The following is a 20,148-nucleotide window of genomic DNA, read 5'->3' as shown; positions in this document are numbered from 1 at the left end:
GTACACTCTTATCTTTTTTAAAGATTTTATTTACTTAGAGAGAGAGAGAGAATATGAGTGGTGGGGGGCGGGGCAGGGATCATGACCTGAGCCAAAGGTAAATGCTTAACTGACTGAGCCACCCAGGTGCTCCTCAAGTACATTTTCTAATGCTAAACATCCGTTTCTTGTTTTTCAAAGTAAACATTTGCTCTATAATCCAAAATAGCACTTTAAAAAATAATAGTTTGAATACAATTTATCTGGAAGATCTGCAAGACAGAGAGACCATGATTGTATCTTGGAGGTGATTTGGGTGGCTCAGGGATACAAGTGAGGGCAACATCGTTTTGGTGCCGTGGAATTATGCTCAACTGTGTGTTTTGCATACTTAAATATGTATAACACTTCTAAAGTTTTTATTTAAATTCCAGTTAGTTAACATGCAGCGTAATACTAGTTTTAGGTGTACAGTATAGCGATTCAACACTTCTACAAACACCCAGTGATCATCACAACAGGTTCACCCCTCAGTCCCCATCACCTATTCAACCCATCCCCCACCTGCCTCCCCTCTGATAACTACCAGTTTGTTCTCTATAGTTAAGAGTCTGTTCCTGGTTTGCCACTCTCTCTCTCTGTCTCTCTCTTTTTTTCCCTTCGCGCATTTGTTTTGTCTTCATATATTCCATATATGAGTGAAATCATATTGTATTTCTCTTTCTCTGACTGAGATATATACACTGAGAGTGTGTATATATCTCTTCTTTATCCATTCATCAATCGATGGACACTTGGGCTGCTTTGCTATTTTAGCTATTATAAATAATGCTACTATAAACATCAGGGTGCATGTATCCCTTTGAATTTGTGTTTTTGTATTCTTTGGGTAAATACCTAGTATAGCAATTGCTGGGTCGTAGAGTAGTTCTATTTTTAACTTTTTTTTTTTCAAAATTTAAAAAAAAAGATTTAATTTACTTATTTGACAGAGAGAGATAGCTCAAGCAGGGGGAGCAGTAGAGGGAGAGGGAGAAGCAGACTCCCCGCTGAGCAGGGAGCTTGATGCAGGACTTGATCCCAGGCCCCTGGGATCATGACCTGAGCTGAAGGCAGATGCTTAATCAACTGAGCCACCCAGATGCCCCTATTTTTAACTTTTTAAGGAACCTCCATACTCTTTTCCAGAGTGGCTGCACCAGTTTGTATTCCTACGAACAGTGCAAAAGGGTTCCCCTTTCTCCACATCCTCGCCAATACCTGTGGTTTCTTGTATCGTTGATTTTAGTCATTATGACAGGTGTGAGGTGATATCTCATTGTAGCTTTGATTTGTAGTTCCCTGATGATGAATGATATGCATAACATTTAAAAAGTAATTTTATGATTTTTTTCTATTTAAAGATGCCTCTTCACCAAGCCCATTCCCCAGCCACCTCTATGCTCTAATTCAAAGAATATTCATCTTTCATCAGTTCTGTGATCACATCTTTTAGGATCATGAGCACAGTTACTAGGACACGTTAGCCATTTATATCTGTTAATTGTGCCAATGAGCGATAATGCAACGTTTGAAACACTTTTACACAATTATACCTTATTAGAAACAATTTGTATTAAATGTGCGTTTTATGTGAATCTATGTAATTATCAATTTAGGAATTGAGGAGCTAAAATTACAGTGTGTTTTTTCTAAGAAAAGAGCTACAAGGAAGTGTCACAGACATTTGCACTTGAAGAACGTAAGACAGATATTTACACCAAAGTGCGGTGTCATTATTTTCTGGAAATGCATTTGTAAAATATTATCTTAATTGTTTTAAGCATTTCCTTGTGTTGTAGGATTTGACAATCAGTATCCAGAAGATTTTCTTGAGCTTTTACTGCATGATAGAAGGTATGAAGGAACCCAGACATATGAGCCATGAATCAACCTACAAAGAACATACAGAAAAACAAAGTACTTATTCATTAAAACTGACATGTTTCATTAATGACAAAACAGGTTGACTGCATTCTCCAGCAGTATTCAGAGGTTATAGTTTCGATACAATGTGTTTGATTCTCATTGTTATGAAGGACCATCAAGATCAAAGCGTCCTTAAGACATAAATGCTCAGGGGCACCTGGGTGGCTCAGTCGTTAAGCATCTGCCTTCGGCCCAGGGCATGATCCCAGGGTCCTGGGATCGAGCCCCACATCAGGCTCCCTGCTACACTTTCCCCCTGCTTGTGTTCCCTCTTTCGCTGGCTATCTCTGTCTGTCAAATAAATAAATAAAATCTTTAAAAAAAAAAAAAAGCATCTGCCTTCAGCTCAGGTCATGATCCTAGGGGCCTGGGATGGAGCCTGCATAGGGCTTCCTGCTCGGCAGGGAGTCTGCTTCTCCTCTCTCACTCTTTCTCTCCCCCTCCCCATCACTCATTCTTTGTCTCTCAAATAAATAAATGAAATCTTAAAAAAAAAAAAGACATAAATGCTCAAATTTTAGCTTATGTTTTATCCTGGAAGTCACCTTCATCTTTGCAAAGATCAGTTAAATCACAAGACCATAGTCAGCACCCCTGCCGGATGAGCCTGATTGGTAATGCTGAAGCTCACTCCCTCACAAGGATCCTCAGAAACCACACAGGATATGGTGTGACCACCAGACTGTAGACACCTCAAGAGGAGGCCCTGTGACTTGGCTTCCCCCCCTACAATAACCACTGTGTTTTTTTCAGTGGGCACTCAGCAAAAGTCACCAACTGGCTGACTGAGTAATCTATGGGTAGCTGCCTGAAGGGCCAGCACCTCTTTACTATAGAGCAGATGAAAGGAAGATTCCAAATTAACTGAGACAAGTTCTGCCCAAGATGCCCTGATATGGAAAGAGTCACAGGACAAATACAAGACAACATCAAGGAACTTGAGCTGATCAGCTGAGTGGGTGTGTGGACAATTCCATGTCCTGGGGAAATTTGTAGGGTGAATTTAATAGTTGAGGGAATGGCAGAGACCTTAATGTTTATATCTCTTTACCTACAAATAAATGATGTTTTAGTTTGTTGATGTAGTCAAGAGTTAGAGATGCTCTGATGTGTGGTAAGAGTCAAGTTAGAGCTAGGGGTGGAGAGGAGAAATTAGAACAGAGTAATAAAAGAAAACCCAGTGGAAACTATGGACTCATGTATGGTCTTCAGAAAAAGTATATATTTAATTATAAATATATTTCTGATACATGGTATTTTTGAGTTTTTACTGTGTGCGATGTATCAAGGTAGGGACTTTTTATACATTTCTTACTGTAATCCTTACAACAACCTCATTAGAGAGGAAAAGTCATTACCCTTATTTTGTGTAATGAGGAAACTAAGGCCAGGGAGATGAATTAACTTGCCTAAATTTTCACTGGCAGAAAGTCATGGGATTTGGATTTGTAGTTGCCATATTTTCCATTGTAAACATTCATAAGACATTGTGGCCAAGGAAAGCAATCAGGGCTGGGGTGGTGTGTGTGTGTGTGTGTGTGTGTGTGTGTGAGAGAGAGAGAGAGAGAGAGAGAGAGAGGAGTTATTTTTGTCACCAGGAAAACATCACCTGTATTCTTTCCCTTGGCTGAACTGGGGCAGTGGAGAATCAATGCATTTCTTTAGATAACAAATCACTGTTTCACCAGTAGTCAACCCATATATTGGTCGTGTACACAGAAGTTGGACATGCATTGATTTAGGTGGCAGAGTTTGCTCTGAATGTACTATTATAATTTAGAGTTTGGGAGCAGAAAGGAAACCACAAGCAAATACAATTCTTCCCTGTGTCTTGAGGTTTCTGGGTATACAGAGAACACTGCAAGCCCTGTGTCCTTAGTGTACCACACCCTCCTGAGCTCTAGTTTCAAGCCTAATACTGCCTGTCCTACCACCTCAAAAATATTTTGAATGGAATAAATTCATCCTAGTTAATGTCTCTTTTTTAATATATCATTTAACTCTCTAGTGGACATTTTCTTCTAAAACAGGACTCATTTTTATGACTGCATTTTGAAGATGCCTATAGTTAGTCATCTACTGACTGTTAAAAGGGAGAGGTGATAAAAATGATTATTTGTGAATTGAGCTAGATCTAGTAAAATTCCTATTCGTCATGGTAACTGACTTGATTTAAAAGTTGGTAAATCATTCTAAAATGTTTTGTTTTTCTAGATGCAATCTTCCTCCTTTGTCAAATGAATACACAAAAGATGTTGGATCCAGAAGTCATTTAGTGACAGCTAACCCCAGCATAATTCGGCAAAGGTAAGAGTTTATGACTTCTGTTTGTGAGGAACTAAAGAGGAAGGCCTTTGAAGTATTTAACATCTTAAGGCAGTGAACATAATTCAGTTTGAGAAACAAAGAAGAAAACCATCTGGACAGGCAGGAAGGACGAAGGAGGGAATTGTAAATAAACTAAGCAGGATTATGGGAATCTAAACACTATTTTATGCTTCTTCTGGGATTCTGTTTCGTGCCTTTAGAGATGGTAGAAATAACATGAAAATCCATTGTTTTACTCAAAGAAGCAATGCAATTGCCTGCTTACTCATTTCTACTGCTTTCTAAGTTGTTGGCTTTAGTCCCAACTCATTGATTGGCATTGATTGGTGAACTGAATTAATATTAGCTTTGTTAAAGAATAAAAACAAGAAATGACCCATCTATTGCATATGTATGCATGAAAATGGCAAAATTGTCAGAATATACAGGAATATATAATCATATGATGATATTACATTACATTATATTGCATTCAATCAGATTTGGGAAAGCAGATGGAAAATTCTTGCTCCCAAATCAATTCTGGAGATCTTAGACAGCTGCTGTGGAAGCGTTTGGGGGTTGGTCTCCAGTTGACAAAGCCCATCAGTAAACTATCGGTTGTTTCTTCAAGGATTGCTCACTGTAGAGAATGACTCAATCTCTATGAAAAGAGAAGTCAAACGTTGCCTTACACACTCCTGCATAGCTAGCAATTAGGACTGAAATACCCAAATGTTGTGAGCTCAGGCACTTGTCATCTAAGGGAGTCTTCTCCAAGTGACCAGCACACGTGTGTCACTTTATAAGCAAAGCTGTACTGCTTGTTTGGGTTCACAAGGAAGCATTCACACATAATAGATGTTTAGAAATACAACCAAACGGCTTTTTAATTTTGACAGATACTGTGAAATCACCTCGTCAAAATGTACTATTTACTTACTCTTTTGTAAAGGATAAGACTTCCTGTTTCCCAATACTAAAAACAACATTATATACTATTAATCTTTTAAATTTTTGGCAATTTGTTGGGTGAGAGATGATATATATTATTTTTTATCTCATATGCATTTTTTTTCTGAATACAGCAAGGGTGGGGTGAATATTGACTGTTAGTATTTTCTCTGTGAATTGCCTGCTTGTATTTTTTGCTCATTTTGTGCTATTTTGTTTTTAAAAAATATTTTCCTATTGGTTTATAGGAACTGTTTATATTATAGATATGTTTGCTGCATATGTAGCAAATATTTTCTTCTAGCCTATCATTGATCTTTTAACTTATGTCCTTTCAAAATTTAATGTTTTATGCAATGAAATTTGTTAGTCTTTTCCTTTATGGCTTCTTTTAAAAAACAAATCTTTCTTTGGATGATCTTCCTTACCCACATCCCTTCCGTTGAAAAAAATTTTGTCCTGTATTTTTCTATACATTTGTAGTTTCATTTTTCATGTTTAAGAAATTTAACCTAGGGGCGCCAGGGTGGCTCAGTTGGTTGAGTGTCCAGCTCTTGCTTTTGGCGCAGGTCATGATCTCAGGGTCGTGAGATCGAGCCCAACATCGGGCTCTATGCTCAGCATGGAGTCTGCTTGAGATTCTCTCTCTCCCTCTGCCCCACCCCCTGCTTACACACACCCCCCCCTCAAAATAAATAAATCTTTTTAAAAAAGTATTCTAAAAATCCATCATTATTTCCTTGATCATGTTTAAGTTATTTAATTTTTTGGCATAAGCTTAAATTGTCACTGAGTATGTACTTTCGGTGTATTCTATATTGTGCATATGCTTTAAATATATATTGCCAAAATCTCAAAAGTGCAGATTTAGCTCTTTGGATGTTACAAGTCCTCAGTGTTCTTTGTCAAAGTAATTCATAAGTCAAGCTTTCTGTCAGAAAAAGGCTGACCACCTTCTAATTCAAGTAAGTGTTAAAACCTAACCCATATAATCATCTTACTTCTGAATTCTCATTATTCAACTTGTAAGGAAAGTATGGGAGTTGCTTTAGTTTATCCCCCAGATAAAAGAGGTATAACCTCTTTGTATTTCTTATAAGGATCTTTTTGCTTTTTCTCAAGGGACACTCCCTCAGACACTGTATCTTGGAAATGTTTTTTTGCTGGCCTGAGTGTTTTTACACTCTGGGACAATGCGTCATTGTAACATTTGGGTGGTAGGAGGTATGCCTTTTGTGAAGTGGAGGAGGGAAGATTATGGAAGTAGAGTCAGGAAAAGAGATAGTTGCCTAGACTGTTAGATTAGGCTTGAGCAAGTAAGTTTTAGAAAAGTATGTAAGTGAAAGTTGAGGATTTGGAAGTTTTGCGGGGAGAGGGAGATAACAATGGAAGCTTCATAAGGACAATGTTGCCAAGGTGCTCATTCAGCAATACTTCTTGAAATCTGCTCTAGGACAGGGAATAATACTAACTGGAATGAGGCACGACTGCAGTTCACACCCTGAGGCTGCTCACCGTCAGCAGACATTTCCATGGTCCTATTGAACAGTCTGTACAAGGGCCCTAGGGGTTCCCTGAGCGGCTTCTGAAATTTATATACAAATTTCATATATGTGCATGTATTTTTTTTATCAGATTTTCCATAGGTTCCATTACTCACAAATGTTGAAAATTTACCGGCCGAGCCTGAGTCATTCTACAGTAGCATGATGTAAAAATAGAGAGTTCTCAAAGCTTGCTTTAAAAGAGTTTTTCAGTAGAGTTGAAAACTCAATTAGCCATTTGCCCATAACAGGAGTTCAGTATATATTGGAGCAAATGATTGTTAAAGACAGAAACTGAAACTTAGTTGATTGTTCTGTTATGACATTAAGACTTCATTTTCAAACTTTGAAACTCCAACCTGGGACATGATTATTTGCTGCCACTAAGCAAAGAGCAGCAGGGTTCTGAGTGTGTACGTGTTTCCATGTAAGCATTTTAGAGGTGATAGTATAGATGTGAGTGGCTTGGGGTCAAGAATCTTTCATCTGTGTTCCTGAGACCCCAGCGTGTTGTTTGGCATACAGGACATGCAGACTAAATGCTTGTGGAATGAATGAATAAGTGAATAAATATATTTTAAAATCTCCTTTAACGCAAATTTTACAAACCAAATTTGCATGATGTAGTTTGAATAGTCTTATAAAAGGAGTCTTTTTTTTTGGTGTCAGTTAAAATATTTATGGTCTTAGGATGAGGAGATGAGCTTTTTAGTAACAGATATTTCAAAATAGTATTAGTGGGAGACTTAGCTGGGAAGACTTATTTACTCTTTTTTTTTTTTTACGTTGACATGAATTAGGACACAAAAAAGTTTTTAGAACAGGTGGATTTTGTGAATCAATAGTGGAGTTAACATTTTAAAATTTGTAAATGCATAACATTTAATTCATTAGGAGGACTTGCTATGGGACCCCAGTATTTATGTTAAGTTCTTAATATCGAATATGTTGGGTAATCTCTTCACATACAATTGGAACAGACTTCATCCAATGATTACTGTCTCTGATTTTGCTAAACGCAACTGGGACTGTAGTGATATTAGCAGGGAGAACAATCATTTATTTTATTTATGTACTTTAAAAAATAATTTGAGAATTGAGGAAAATAACTTTGGTCATTTTGGTCATATAAAGAATATTATAGCAGTTTCTCTTTAAAATTCTATATGACTCACATCTCAGACTGTGTTCCTAAACTTCCGTATCTCTTCTGCCGGATGACTCCCTTTTTCTTTTCTCTCCAAACTCAGAGCAGCTTATCAGTGTTTGCATCAAGGCTTAGCAGTCACTGATAGCCGTTCAGTCTAACGTCTGTCATGATCTAAGAGAATTAAAAAGCAGATACTAAAACTGGAACTAGAGAGAGCAAGTAGAAGATAGGGAAAAGATGCCTCCAAAAAGGTACAGATCTTCATGAATTTGTGTCTGAGAGACAACATTACGTAGTGGTAAGGAACACAAGTTTGGCTTTAAACAGATTTGTGTTCAAATTCTGGTGCTGGTACGTGTGCTTCTACTTAACTGGCTATGTAACATTAGTTGCTTAACCTCCCATCTGTCAAGTGAGAATAAAATTGTCTTGAGGATTGCTGAGAGATATAAATGAGACAGTGTAACTGTGTCCAGTAGAAGCTGTTCTGATTGATATCCAGCATGGCTACTCAAGGGGCTCTCCATTTGGAATACATTTTGTTCTTGGATAAAACATATTTTCAGATGTATTATTGGGCTCATCAAATTTAAGGACTCTCCAAGGGTATCCACACACTTCTCCCCCAAACTAAAAAAACCCACAAAACAGAAAATCAGGGAACTAAAGCCAACCATGAGATATAAAACTCTGATCTCAATGGTAAGAGCTGGAGACCAAGCCCAGGACCTACCATACTATTGTGTGTCCCCTGTTAAGCCCTGATAAGGGACCTAATGTGGTCCTATGTCATTAACAGCCCCTGGTTTCCAACAAAAGCACAAATTTCTTCTGGAGGAAAACTCTCAGAATTCCCATATATCACTTTCAAACAAATAATAAGCTCATAAGCAAACACTGAAATGCACACAAGCCATTGAGAGTCCTCAGAGACAAAAAGCAAATGAAAAATTACAAATATAAATGCCTGAGAATGTACTAGAATTGTCAGATGCAGTATATAACTAAGTATGAAATCTTTATAGAAAAAAATAAATAAGTCAATAAGAGAATATCAAAATTAACTAGGTAACCTTGAACAGGAATGAAGTACAACTTTTAGAAATGAAAAATATGATTGTTGAAATCAGATTAGATACAGCTGAAGGAGAACTGGTGAGCTGGAATAGAGGATATAGAAAATATGGAGGCAAGATAACAAACATGGAGCATAGAATGAGAAGGATTACATTAAAATAGAATTGTGGAATTATAAAATAGAGGTTAAGGTTGAGACTTTTTAGAATTAAATAATAACATAATCTGTAAGTACAGGAAAAACGAAGCATCCAACATTGTCAACTAAATTTTAAAAAATGAAGGGCGGAAAATCAGAGGGGGGAACGAACCATGAGAGACTATGGACTCCAGGAAACAAACTGAGGGTTTCAGAGGGAAGGAGGGTGGTGGGATGGATTAACCCAGTGATGGGTATTAAGGAGGGCATGTGTTGCGATGAGCACTGGGTGTTATACAAAAACAATGGATTGTGGAACACTACATCAAAAACTAATGAAGTACTGTATGGTGACAAACATAACATAAAAAAGAATAAATAAATAAACATATGACTTGCAAAAAAAATTAAAAATAAAGAAAATAAACATTTGTTATTGGAAAAAATTAAATGAGATAAAATACATTATTATTTTGATAGATGTTGAAGTGTAATTGGAAAAAATACTTCTTATTTTATTTTGTACTTAAAAAAAAATAGAATAAAAAATGCAAACCTAGACCATTTTAGTAAAACTAAACTGAAGGTAGTAAGAAGCTGTAAAAAGCAGCCAGATAGAAAAGACATGACCTGCAAAAGAATGATAATTAATTAAAAAGCAGACTTCCTCCAACAGTAAAAATGGAAGTCAGAATGCAGTGGAAAAGTACCTTCAAAGTACTGAGAGAAGAAATGATCAGCATAGAGAGGTGTACTCAGCAAATCACTTTTCAAAATAAAAAACATTTTCTGAAAAACAGACATGAAGAGTATTTACCACCGATAGATGTTCACTGAAAGAAATTCTAAAGAATGTATCTCAGGAAAAATAATGTTACTTCAGGAGGAAAAGCTGGGATGCGAAGAATTTGGTAAGCATATAAACAAATCCAGACATACCTCATGTGCGTAAAATAATAATACATTATCTTTACATATGATTTTGATTTGTAGTGTTGAAACAAAAGGCACAGCTAAAGTACTGGAAGATAATATCACATGAATTGGGAGGGGGAGATCAGCGTTGAAGTGTTTTAAAACTCTTGTTTCAGTTATTCATTGCACAGTAATGCGTCACTCTTCATGACTTAAACAACAACAATCGTTTCAGTGTGTTTCACAGTTTTTGTGGGTCAGGAGTTCAGGAAGAACGAGGCTGAGCAGATCTGGCTCATGACCTCTCACCCGGTGGCTGGAGTTGAAATGGCAAAGGATTGGAGCAGCGAGGCTCTCTCTCTTTCTCCATGTAGTCCTAGGGCCCTCCATGGGGTCTCTCCTCATGGACTAGTCTGGGGTCCCTCACAGATGGACTGTTTACATGGTAGCTGGCTTCCCCCAAAGCTAGTAGCTGAAGAGAACACATTGGAAGTGCCTGGCATTTTTATAACCTCACGTCAGAAGTGACTTCATGCTTTCCTCATATTCAGTATCAGTTCCATCATATTCTGTTGGTTGAAGCAATCACACAGGCCCACCAGGTTCAAGGAGGAAAAGTCCTTGTGTAGACCCACCTCTTGTAAGAGGAGTATCAAAGTCACATTGTTGGAAGAGGACAGGAGATATGGTCGTGATCATCTCTAGAAAATACAATCTGCCACGATCTGCCCTCAGGCCAAACAATTCATATCCCCAAACTTTCAGAATAAACTCAGCTCCTCTCTGAAGATCCCCCAAGACTTACCCCATGACAGCATTGACTTAAAGTCCCAGGATCTTAACAACAAAAACCCATAAAGTTGAAAGAAGTAGCAACTATAACAGAAACCCAGAAAAGCATAACCTAAAACGAAAAATACAACAGAGGGGATTTAAAAAAACAATGTTGATTTTTTGAAATGTCTGAGTGGATTCTTTGAAAAGGTGGTAAATAAAAATTATTTTAGGGGTGCCTGGGTGGCTCAGTTGTTAAGTGTCTGCCTTCAGCTCAGGTCATGATCTCAGCATTCTGGGATCAAGCCCCGCATCGGGCTCCCCACTTGGCGGGAGGCCTGCTTCTCTCCCTCTCCCGCTACCCCTGCTTGTGTTCCCTCTCTCGCTGCCTCTCTCTGTGTCAAATAAATAAAATCTTAAAAAAAAATTTTTTAAATAGGCTTCTCATTATTTTTCTACAAACCTGTTCTAAAAACAAAGAAAAAAACTCCTAGTGTATACAAATATATGTGTCATGTTATGGATAATTTGAAAACAGTGACACTCTTTAAACATATAAAAATACATCCGTGGTTTTGTAACTTACTATATGTCTGTTGATGGAATTGTATGCAAAGATACTTTGAAATAAGGTTCATGAATAATTTTAATAAATGGTAAAATGCTCATGTTATAGTATTCAGTGAAAAAATAAGCATATAAATGTGTATGCTTCAACTATAAATAAAAATTATATGCACAGAAAACCTCTAAGAAATAAATCAACAGTTTCCAAATATGCTGCACAATTTTATAATAGGAAAAAAATCATTTAAAAAGCAGCTTTGTTATTTGATATTTTCTCCTAATAAGAACTCATTATGACAGTACATAGAGGGGCAGTGAATTAGAGGGGCAGACCACCTGAATAAAGCCCCAATTGTGTGTGTGTGTGTGTGTGTGTGTGTGTGTGTGTGTGTGTTCCTGTCCCTCTGGATCTAAGTGAGATTAGCTTAGACCTCACATTTTGTGTACTGAATTTAGGAAGAATGTTCTCTGATGTTTCTGGTGACACCATCCTGGGAGCAGTAGAGGTGAGTGTGGTACCAAGAACCCAGCTTCTGACACAGAATAGTTATTACATCAAGTGTCCATTTATTTCCTTCCTTTAATCCCTCCTCCGTCATCTTCTAATCCTTAGCATTAAATACCAGGTCAGAGCAAATGTTGCTCTGAAAGCATTGGTCATAATTAGTAAATAGCTATGGGAGTAGCCTAATTCTCCTGGTAATTTCATGCAGGTCCATTGAGAATGGGTTGCATCCCCGTGATAAAACATTAGGGTGTGGACTCAGAAAGAGTACCAGTTTAGGAATCGTTACACAGGATTTATATAGACCCCACAGTACCAAAAATTTTACCGGCTTCTCCTCAACCTTCTTTTTATATGTTCTTCAGTTGTATAGTTTTCATAATCATCAGAATGTCAGTGAGTTTCAATTAGCGTGGAAGGAAAGGAAAAAGTGAAGGCGGATTTCTGGAAACCAGTAGGATAGCATTGGCTGTGTGATCTCAGATAAGTTACTCAACCACTCTCTGCATATAGCATGGCAGGAAAAATGTTGTTAACAGTTGGCACCAGAATTTTGTTTAGCAAGTGTGCTGTCTGTATGGAACTCTTTCTTGCTGATTTCGGGGAGTTAGGGAGCGACTCGGGTCATGGTGTTGTATCCAGAGTTGAATGCTAGTAGTAGAAAAGTATAGAACCACTGGGATGAGCCAAAAGAGAGGAGATAAGGAATAAAGAAGGGCTAGAGAAGGAAGGGTGGTGAAGGAGCAGGAGAGAAATCTTTGGGAACCTTAGGCAGGTTGGCTAGAAAAGAACTTGAAATGTCTAACATCAGTTGTAAATGGTTTTCCGGAAACTGTGTGTTCTGATATTATTTCCCCATGACCTCCCTCTCACCTTCTCTTACTCTTCAGATTTCTAATATATCCAGGCATTTTTATATCTGATATCTGTGTGTGCATGTGTGCGCGTGTGTGTGTGTGTACGTATAAATGGTGGAGGGACTGTTTCATCTGGGATTAATATGGCCTGTGCTCTAAATAATGCCACTTAGGGGCAGAGAAGGCCTTGAAAATGTAATTCTACTAGGAATATATGGATTGAAATCCTGGCAAGTGCTACACTCGTACTGACGGCCCGCCCCTTTGGAATGTGGAGACACCCTCTCGACTCACAAAGATATTTCGTTAGAGCCAAGACATTTGTGCCCCAGCTTAACTGTGGGAGGCAACCTTAAATGTAAAGTCTGAAACTGGCTAATTATCTTACAAACTCCATATGTGCTAAGAGCTTCTTTGGGCAAGATGGTGGGGGTCCATCTGTGAACACTTCCATTTCATGGAGTTCATTATGTATGTAATGATTTCAGATTGTTCAGCTATTAATGAATTTTACTAATTATCCTCCCAAAAAAGGTAAGATGGTAGTAATTGTTAGTATGTATATGAATATTTCTTTAGTCTTTGTGAAAATTACTGTTAAATTTATATATATATATATTTTTAAGATTTTATTTATTTATTTGGCAGAGAGAGAGACAGCCAGCGAGAGAGGGAACACAGGCAGGGGGAGTGGAAGAGGAAGAACCAGGCTCCCAGCGAGGAGCCTGATGTGGGGCTTGATCCCAGGACCCTGGGATCATGCCCTGAGCCGAAGGCAGACGCTTAATGACTGAGCCACCCAGGCGCCCCATAAATTTATATTTGTAATTAATTTTACTGGAGCTTACGAACCATGTGGATTAAATAGAATGGTTTTAGAAATTACTAATTGTAATTGTATTTGATTATATATTGGTTAAAATAATGTTATATATTCTTATTGAAAAATGCTTTTCAACTTGAATTATAAGAACATGTCTCTAGAAGTTTACTAAATTGCTTTAATTTATTTAATAGAGGGATTTTTTTTTAATCAGAGTTTTGGTGTTTGGCTGATCTATAAATCATGATATGCATTTTGGCTTACATTTCCATTATTAGCTCTCATATCCAGATCTGTGTGTGACACAGCGATACACACCTGCACACATAGCAACAACCAAGAAGGAGAGCATCTTAAAAATCAGAGGTGTGGTGTAAATGATGGACAAGGGCAGAATATAAATTGATAGGACAGATGGCATCTTTGATAAATTACTATTGCAAGTACTAGTGCAGGGAAAGGCAGGAGGCAGGAATGCCCACAAAATAAAATAATGTATTTTATTGATTATGAGATGTACCATTTTTTATATTTTAGTATCTGTGAGACTGAGCTGCCTTTTATAGCCTCTGTTGAGACGGTAGAAACTGAGGCGTAGTTGACGCTGCCTGAGCGAGGAGGACCTGGGTCAGAGCTGCTCCTGTCCTGTCATCTTCGTTGATGTTTGGGCATCATTAGTACTGCACGTATTGAGTTTGATTGGCACTTAAAATACCCTGAAAAAATGGACTATCTATTGGGTATTAAAAAAGACATGGGAACAACAGCGGGGTGGCCAACTTGTTTATAAGCAAACGATTATTTCAGGGAAACGATGGAAGCAATTCTATATTTTCTTGTAAAGCAGCAGAGTAAGAGGGAAGAAAATTACCCACAAATAGGTGCAGCTGTATCAGAAGTGGTTGCTGAGCTGGATGCAGATGATTCTCTATATCACATGCCAAAGGGTGCAAGCGAAAGCAGAAAAAAAAAACTCTCAGTTCCTCTGAATGGATGGAGGAGGTCAAAACAAGTAGAGGATACTGCAGGACGATCCCTAGCACTGTTGTAAAAACACCAAGTCCTACTGTCTTTGGCAGCGTTCTTTTCTGTACCCTTGGAAAATGATACGATAGCATCTTGTATGTGATGAGATAGAATGTCCTTTAAATGAACGACACCTGCTAGTTACTCAGAAATTTAAATGATTAGATAGAAGAGAAAAGAACCGCCCTTTGGAGGAGGACAGCCACGTAAAAGGGAGGATCCGCCGCCGTGCATCACCGTGAGGCACATAGGACTGGCACGAGGAAAGGCAGGTGGGGCAGGGATTCACGTCGCCCCGATCTTTCAGTGAGAACATTGGTGACAGACAAGTTGAAAAATACACTTCGGTCAGATAGGAAGTGGTGGACTTGGCCCAGGCCTAGGTCTTTGGACTCTCTTTTCTTGGGGAGTAGTTGGAAATGCCACCTAGGGGTTTATAGTTGGTATCGCAGCTCAGAGAGTTCTGAATAGGAGAGAAGAGAAAACTCTAAGAGGCCCATAAATGACTTGAAGAAAAGGAAAGGGAGGATTTATTGACTTAGAAATAATTGGGTGAAACTCCTGGGGAGGCAAAAAAAAAAAAAAGGAGTGATTTCTGACTTTGTAACACTATATTTACGATATTCTGCCGGCAATAGGAGATATAAAAGAGTAGAAGAATACATGTTCAATAAATGTTAAAAAAACACCACAGGAAGCCACAAGATTACTACTTAAACATGATGAACCAGCAGGAAAAAGACCACAGGCCACTACAAGTTAATACAGGAAATCTTTTTATGAAGATGTAATTCACAATATCTCCCATTTCCAGTTTTTTGGAGTTGTAGAAAACAGAAGCACCCCATCACAAAATAATTGCTTGTAGTGGTAGCTTTAACTAACCCCTAACCATTTCCCATCTGGATAAAAGGCAATTACTTGTTTCCAGGATAAATTGTGATTACCCCTTACCAGGTTCTCTGCTTCTGTTTTCCTCTGTGCTCTTACAATCAATTCTCACAGCTAAATTATCTCATGATATTTTAACTGTGAGGTATTCTTCTTTAAATTCTTCAAATTACTTTCCTGCAAATGAGGCCAAGTCACCGTCCTCTCTTTCAGGACACCTCTCTAACACCATGGGGCCCCTCCTCCTCTTGACAGCTCCTGCCATTTCTCCACTAGTGTGAACCTTCACTCTTCATAGTGACCACACAAGGCTCATGAGCCACACTCTCTGCTTGGCGTCTTCTTTTCTTATATTGGAATAGTTTCTGCTCTTTACTGCTGCCGTCTCCTCCTGTTAGATGTGTTTACAATCCATACTACCAAGAATCACCCCCCAGTGGATGGGCAATCCCACAGCATTTCTCAAGTCCATTCACTGGCCCACTTACAGATCTTCCCTTTCGTCAAACCCACAACACTTCCTCCTCCCCCATTGCCTCCAGGTAATAACCTTGCTTTCCACCTTCCTAAGAAAACTGAAGAGATAAGAAGGAAGCCTGCCCTCACCCAGGAATCCCAGTTCCCCCTGTGAATACAAGTACATGTCTTATTTCTTCTTTTCCTTGTCTTTTAAATGTATCTCTTTGTAGTAAAACTTTCCAAATCTTATCCAGTTGTTTAAATGGCATTCAGCAGTATCAACAATGAATTTCAGTCCTGGAATCTTGTATGTTCTGATATCTACCTGATGCAAGGTTGTTAACCTAGAATACTCCTTTACTATCATTTTAAGAATTCCCTTCACCTTTTACCTGTATCGGATTTCGTAATTCGCATAACCTGTATCGTCTTTCTTGCATTATTTTTTCATTTTGGTGGTGCCCATTCTCCCATAGCTTTCCAGGGAAAGATACAAGGAAACTAAAGGTTTTGGGACCTTGCATGTCTGAAATTATCTTTATTCTACTCTCATACTTGATGGTATTTTTGCTGGGATTTTATGTCTAGTTTGGAAATCCTTTTCCTTTAGTATTTTGAAGACATTCCTCCAGTGTTTTCTAGATTCCAGTGTTGTTCTGAGAAAATGGTTGTCACTCTCATCCCCGATCTTCCTTATATGACTTGGATTTCTATTTCTTCCTGCATTCCAAACTGCTCTTCTCTTTACTCCTGCTCCCATACCCTTCCTCCCAACCCCCACCTCAGTATTTTGAAATTTCGTAACAGTGTGCCTCATTATTGGCCTGATTTATTCATTGTGCTGGTACTCAGTGGATCTTTTCAGTCTGCAAGTTCATGTCCTCCCACTTTGGAAAAAGTGCTTAAGCTGTTTCTTTAACTCCACGTTGTCAACCCCGGTGTCAGTTGTCAGTTCTCACCTTACTTTACCTGTTAGCCCCACATCATATATTTGATTCTTCTCTCTTTCTGAATTCACATTTCTCACTTAGCTCCCAAGTCAGTACTTTTGATTCTCCTGCTATTTCAAAAACCACTACTTCTTGGTAGATTTGCTGGCTTCTTCTCATCTCTTAACCCTATAAACATTGGAGTGAAGGAATCGATCCTTTAACTTCTCTTTTTCTCTGTTAATTCATTCCCTACAGGATTTCTTCCCGTCTCATGGCTTTAAATGCTATCTATACTCTGATGACTCCTAAATTTGTTGTGCATCTAGGATCTATTTCTTCATCTCCAGACTCATATACCCAACTCCCAGCTTGGCTAGCCCATTTGGACATCTAATATGAGTATCAAACTTAATGAGTACAGAACTCCTAATTTCCCCTCTCTAAAGTCCATGTGTCCTACCATTTTTCCCCATCTCAAAAAAATGGAAACTCCTTTTTTCCAGTTGCTCAGTTCAAAAATCTTGGAGTCTTTCTTGGCTTATCTCTTTCTCTCACACCTCACATTTGGTTAAATCCAAGACCAAATTATGAGGAACCCCCTTTCAAGCATTGTAACCATTTCTCACTTTCTCCACTGCCACTTCCCTGGTCCAGGCCACCATGATTTCTCTCCTGAATTATGGCAATAGTTTTCCAACAAATTTTTATGCTTCCACCCTTACTACTTGTGTCATTTAGTAGCTTATTATTTCTCAGCTACAAGCCACTTTCCTATACCCTGTTTTGTGATGCTAGACCCAAGACTCCCTAAATCACATTTTTCCTTTGCCAGCTGATTCCCTGTGAGGGTTTCCAGTAGTGCCGGTGGGGCATGATACAAAGGCTGGGGAAGGAAGAGGGGCCTTTGTTCTTCCTGCTGGCATCCTGTGGGTTTCTTGTCTCCTTGTGGTTCTTGTGAGTATGGCCCCAGCAGGAGCTCCTCTCCATAGCAGTAGCTGACTCCAGTTGGTAGTTTTTTCCAGCACTTTCAAACCAGTCAACACAGATAAAAGATTCTTATTCTTGATTTCTAATAATTCGACATTTGGAATACCACAACAACCCAGTTGGAACAATATAGCCTGTTACATTAGCATAAAGTAGAAGAATTAATTTCTGTGTGGCCTTCCCAAATTCTTATGCTTCTTTCCTCTCTCTTCAGGCATTTTCTTCCTACATGGGCTTGTTTTTCTGCCTTGAATTTCTGTTTCAGTCTGTAACAACTATTTTTTTGGTAATGCTCTTTAAGCTCAGGGAAAAAATGGCTTATATTAATCAATTTGATCAGTGGTTTGCCTCTTACCTGTCCAGGTGTGAAGGTGTTAGTGGCAGGGGTGGTGATGGTGGAGCAGATGGAATGTCAGGTCAGGATCCCCAGCAGGGCATGGAGTCTTTGGAAAAGCATATACAGTATTACAATCTAATTATATATTTAAATATTTATATTTGGACAATTTAAGGAATTTCCCTGTTACTTTCACAATTCAAATCACAGGAAGCCAAGCTCAGCAACTTTGTTGTTGTTGTTGTTGTTGTTGTTGTTGTTGTTGTTTAGGATTTGTAGAAGATCTGTGATTCTTAGAGGGGGCCACACCTACCTTGGGAAGAACATCAGAATCTGGAAAGGCAGTGACCCAAGAGATCTTAATGCTTGTTAAAGAGGAATTTGGGTTTTAAAAAAAAAAGTCTGAGAAATTCTGCTTTACATTGGCCCTTTTCCCCATTTTGGTACCCTTCCTCCTGTTTCGGGTGATGTGGTGTTTCTTGGTTCCAAGAGTCCTGTCCCCAAGGCAGAGCCCTATGGTTCAGATCTTCTCAATGCCCAGTCCTTATCTTTTCTTCTTAAAGTGATAGCAAGTCATTTGATGAGCAGTTCTTTGTTGAAGTATTAATGGTTGATAGTTTGTTAATGCGCTCCCACACAGTGGTTTTACTGGTACTACCTGGAGGAAACTAAGTGCTTTAGCAAATTAGAATAATTCTCTACCTAAGGAACTGCAGATACCTTGACTATCTTGGAGGGGGTGGTGTTGGGGAGGCATTTTAAGCAAAGGATTAGAAAGGAATCTTTTTTTTTTTTAAGATTTTATTTATTTGAGAGAGAGTGTGAGAGCGAGCGAGCACAGGAGCAGGGGCAGAGGGAGAAAGAGAAGCAGACCCTCCTGCTGAGCAGGGAGCCCATGCAGGGCTTGATTCCAGGACCCTGAGATCATGACCTGAGCTGAAGAGTGGCGCTTAACTGACTGAGCCACCCAGGTGCCCCTAGAAAGGAATCTTTAGTGTTGTTTCTATCACACCATTCGTATGGCTAGTTACTCCTAGCTCCCACAAGATTCATGACAGCTTTTGGAAAACTAATGGGAAACAGACTCTATTTTTCTGAATTGCAAAACCCCATCTAGTTCTGTCCTCTAAGACCAGAGGCTCTTAGAAGGTTGTCTCCTTCTGGGGTTCCATCTCAGCTCCTCATTGCAGCAAATTCTGTGAAACAAAAAGGCTGCATTTTTCAAATATTTGCTAGATAATACCTGTGCCTGATAGCAGTAAAAAGCCCAGAAGGCAGAGGTTTCCTAATACAATTTCTCATTAGATGAAAAAGTTTTTTGATTAGAAGCCTTGTGCTGCCATGCAAGAGCTTTCAGTTATTATTTGTTGGAACATAATTCTTATTAAAGAAATGTTTGCACATAGAGATTTAAAGCCCTAGAAGACTGAAACTAGTGGTTATTAGTATTTACATTACTTGACCTCTGCTGCACTTAATCCTGTGGTTTTCAGCTTCCTTGAAATTCTTTTCTCCCTTGCATCCCAGCATACCTCTTTTTCCTCTTTTTTGCTAGCTTCCTTTGCTGGTTTTCCTTCCATCTATCCCCTTAATGTTGGTGTTCCCCTTTGTGGCCTCTCAGTTCTCTATTTTCTCACATTGGCCTTCCCTTGGGGGAAAACAAGCATGGTTTTTTGGCATTTGAAATACCATAACAACCCGGTCTGCACAATGTAGCCTGTTCCATTAGTTGGCATAAACTAGGAGAATTAGTTGCTGTGTGGCCATCCCAAACCCTTATGCTTCACTCTCATGCTTCACCCTCAGCGATAGCGACCCCTAGTGCAGATCTGTCCCGGGCCCTGGTCCTCTTCTGTGCTTCAGACAGCCGTGTGTCTACCGGCTGGCTCTATTTAGAAGCTCCTCACATTCAATATGTCCCCAAATGAATTAATTATTTTTCCCATTGAATCTTCCT

The 20,148-nt window shown here is 38.8% G+C and overlaps 1 protein-coding gene across 1 annotated transcript in view; it reads left to right on the top strand.

The window, feature by feature from the left end:
* ST8SIA1 (ST8 alpha-N-acetyl-neuraminide alpha-2,8-sialyltransferase 1) overlaps positions 1-20,148 on the top strand; it is a 142,238-nt gene that overhangs the window by 92,179 nt on the left and 29,911 nt on the right. The window contains exon 4 of the mRNA XM_026502285.3: positions 4,162-4,254. Within this exon, the coding sequence (XP_026358070.1) occupies positions 4,162-4,254 (93 nt within the window). The remainder of the gene's footprint in view (positions 1-4,161; positions 4,255-20,148) is intronic.

Source organism: Ursus arctos, unplaced genomic scaffold, assembly GCF_023065955.2.
Source record: "Ursus arctos isolate Adak ecotype North America unplaced genomic scaffold, UrsArc2.0 scaffold_26, whole genome shotgun sequence".
Taxonomy (NCBI): Eukaryota; Metazoa; Chordata; class Mammalia; order Carnivora; family Ursidae; genus Ursus; species Ursus arctos.
Note: the sequence above shows the minus strand (reverse complement) of the source record. Positions and strands in the feature narration are given on the sequence as shown.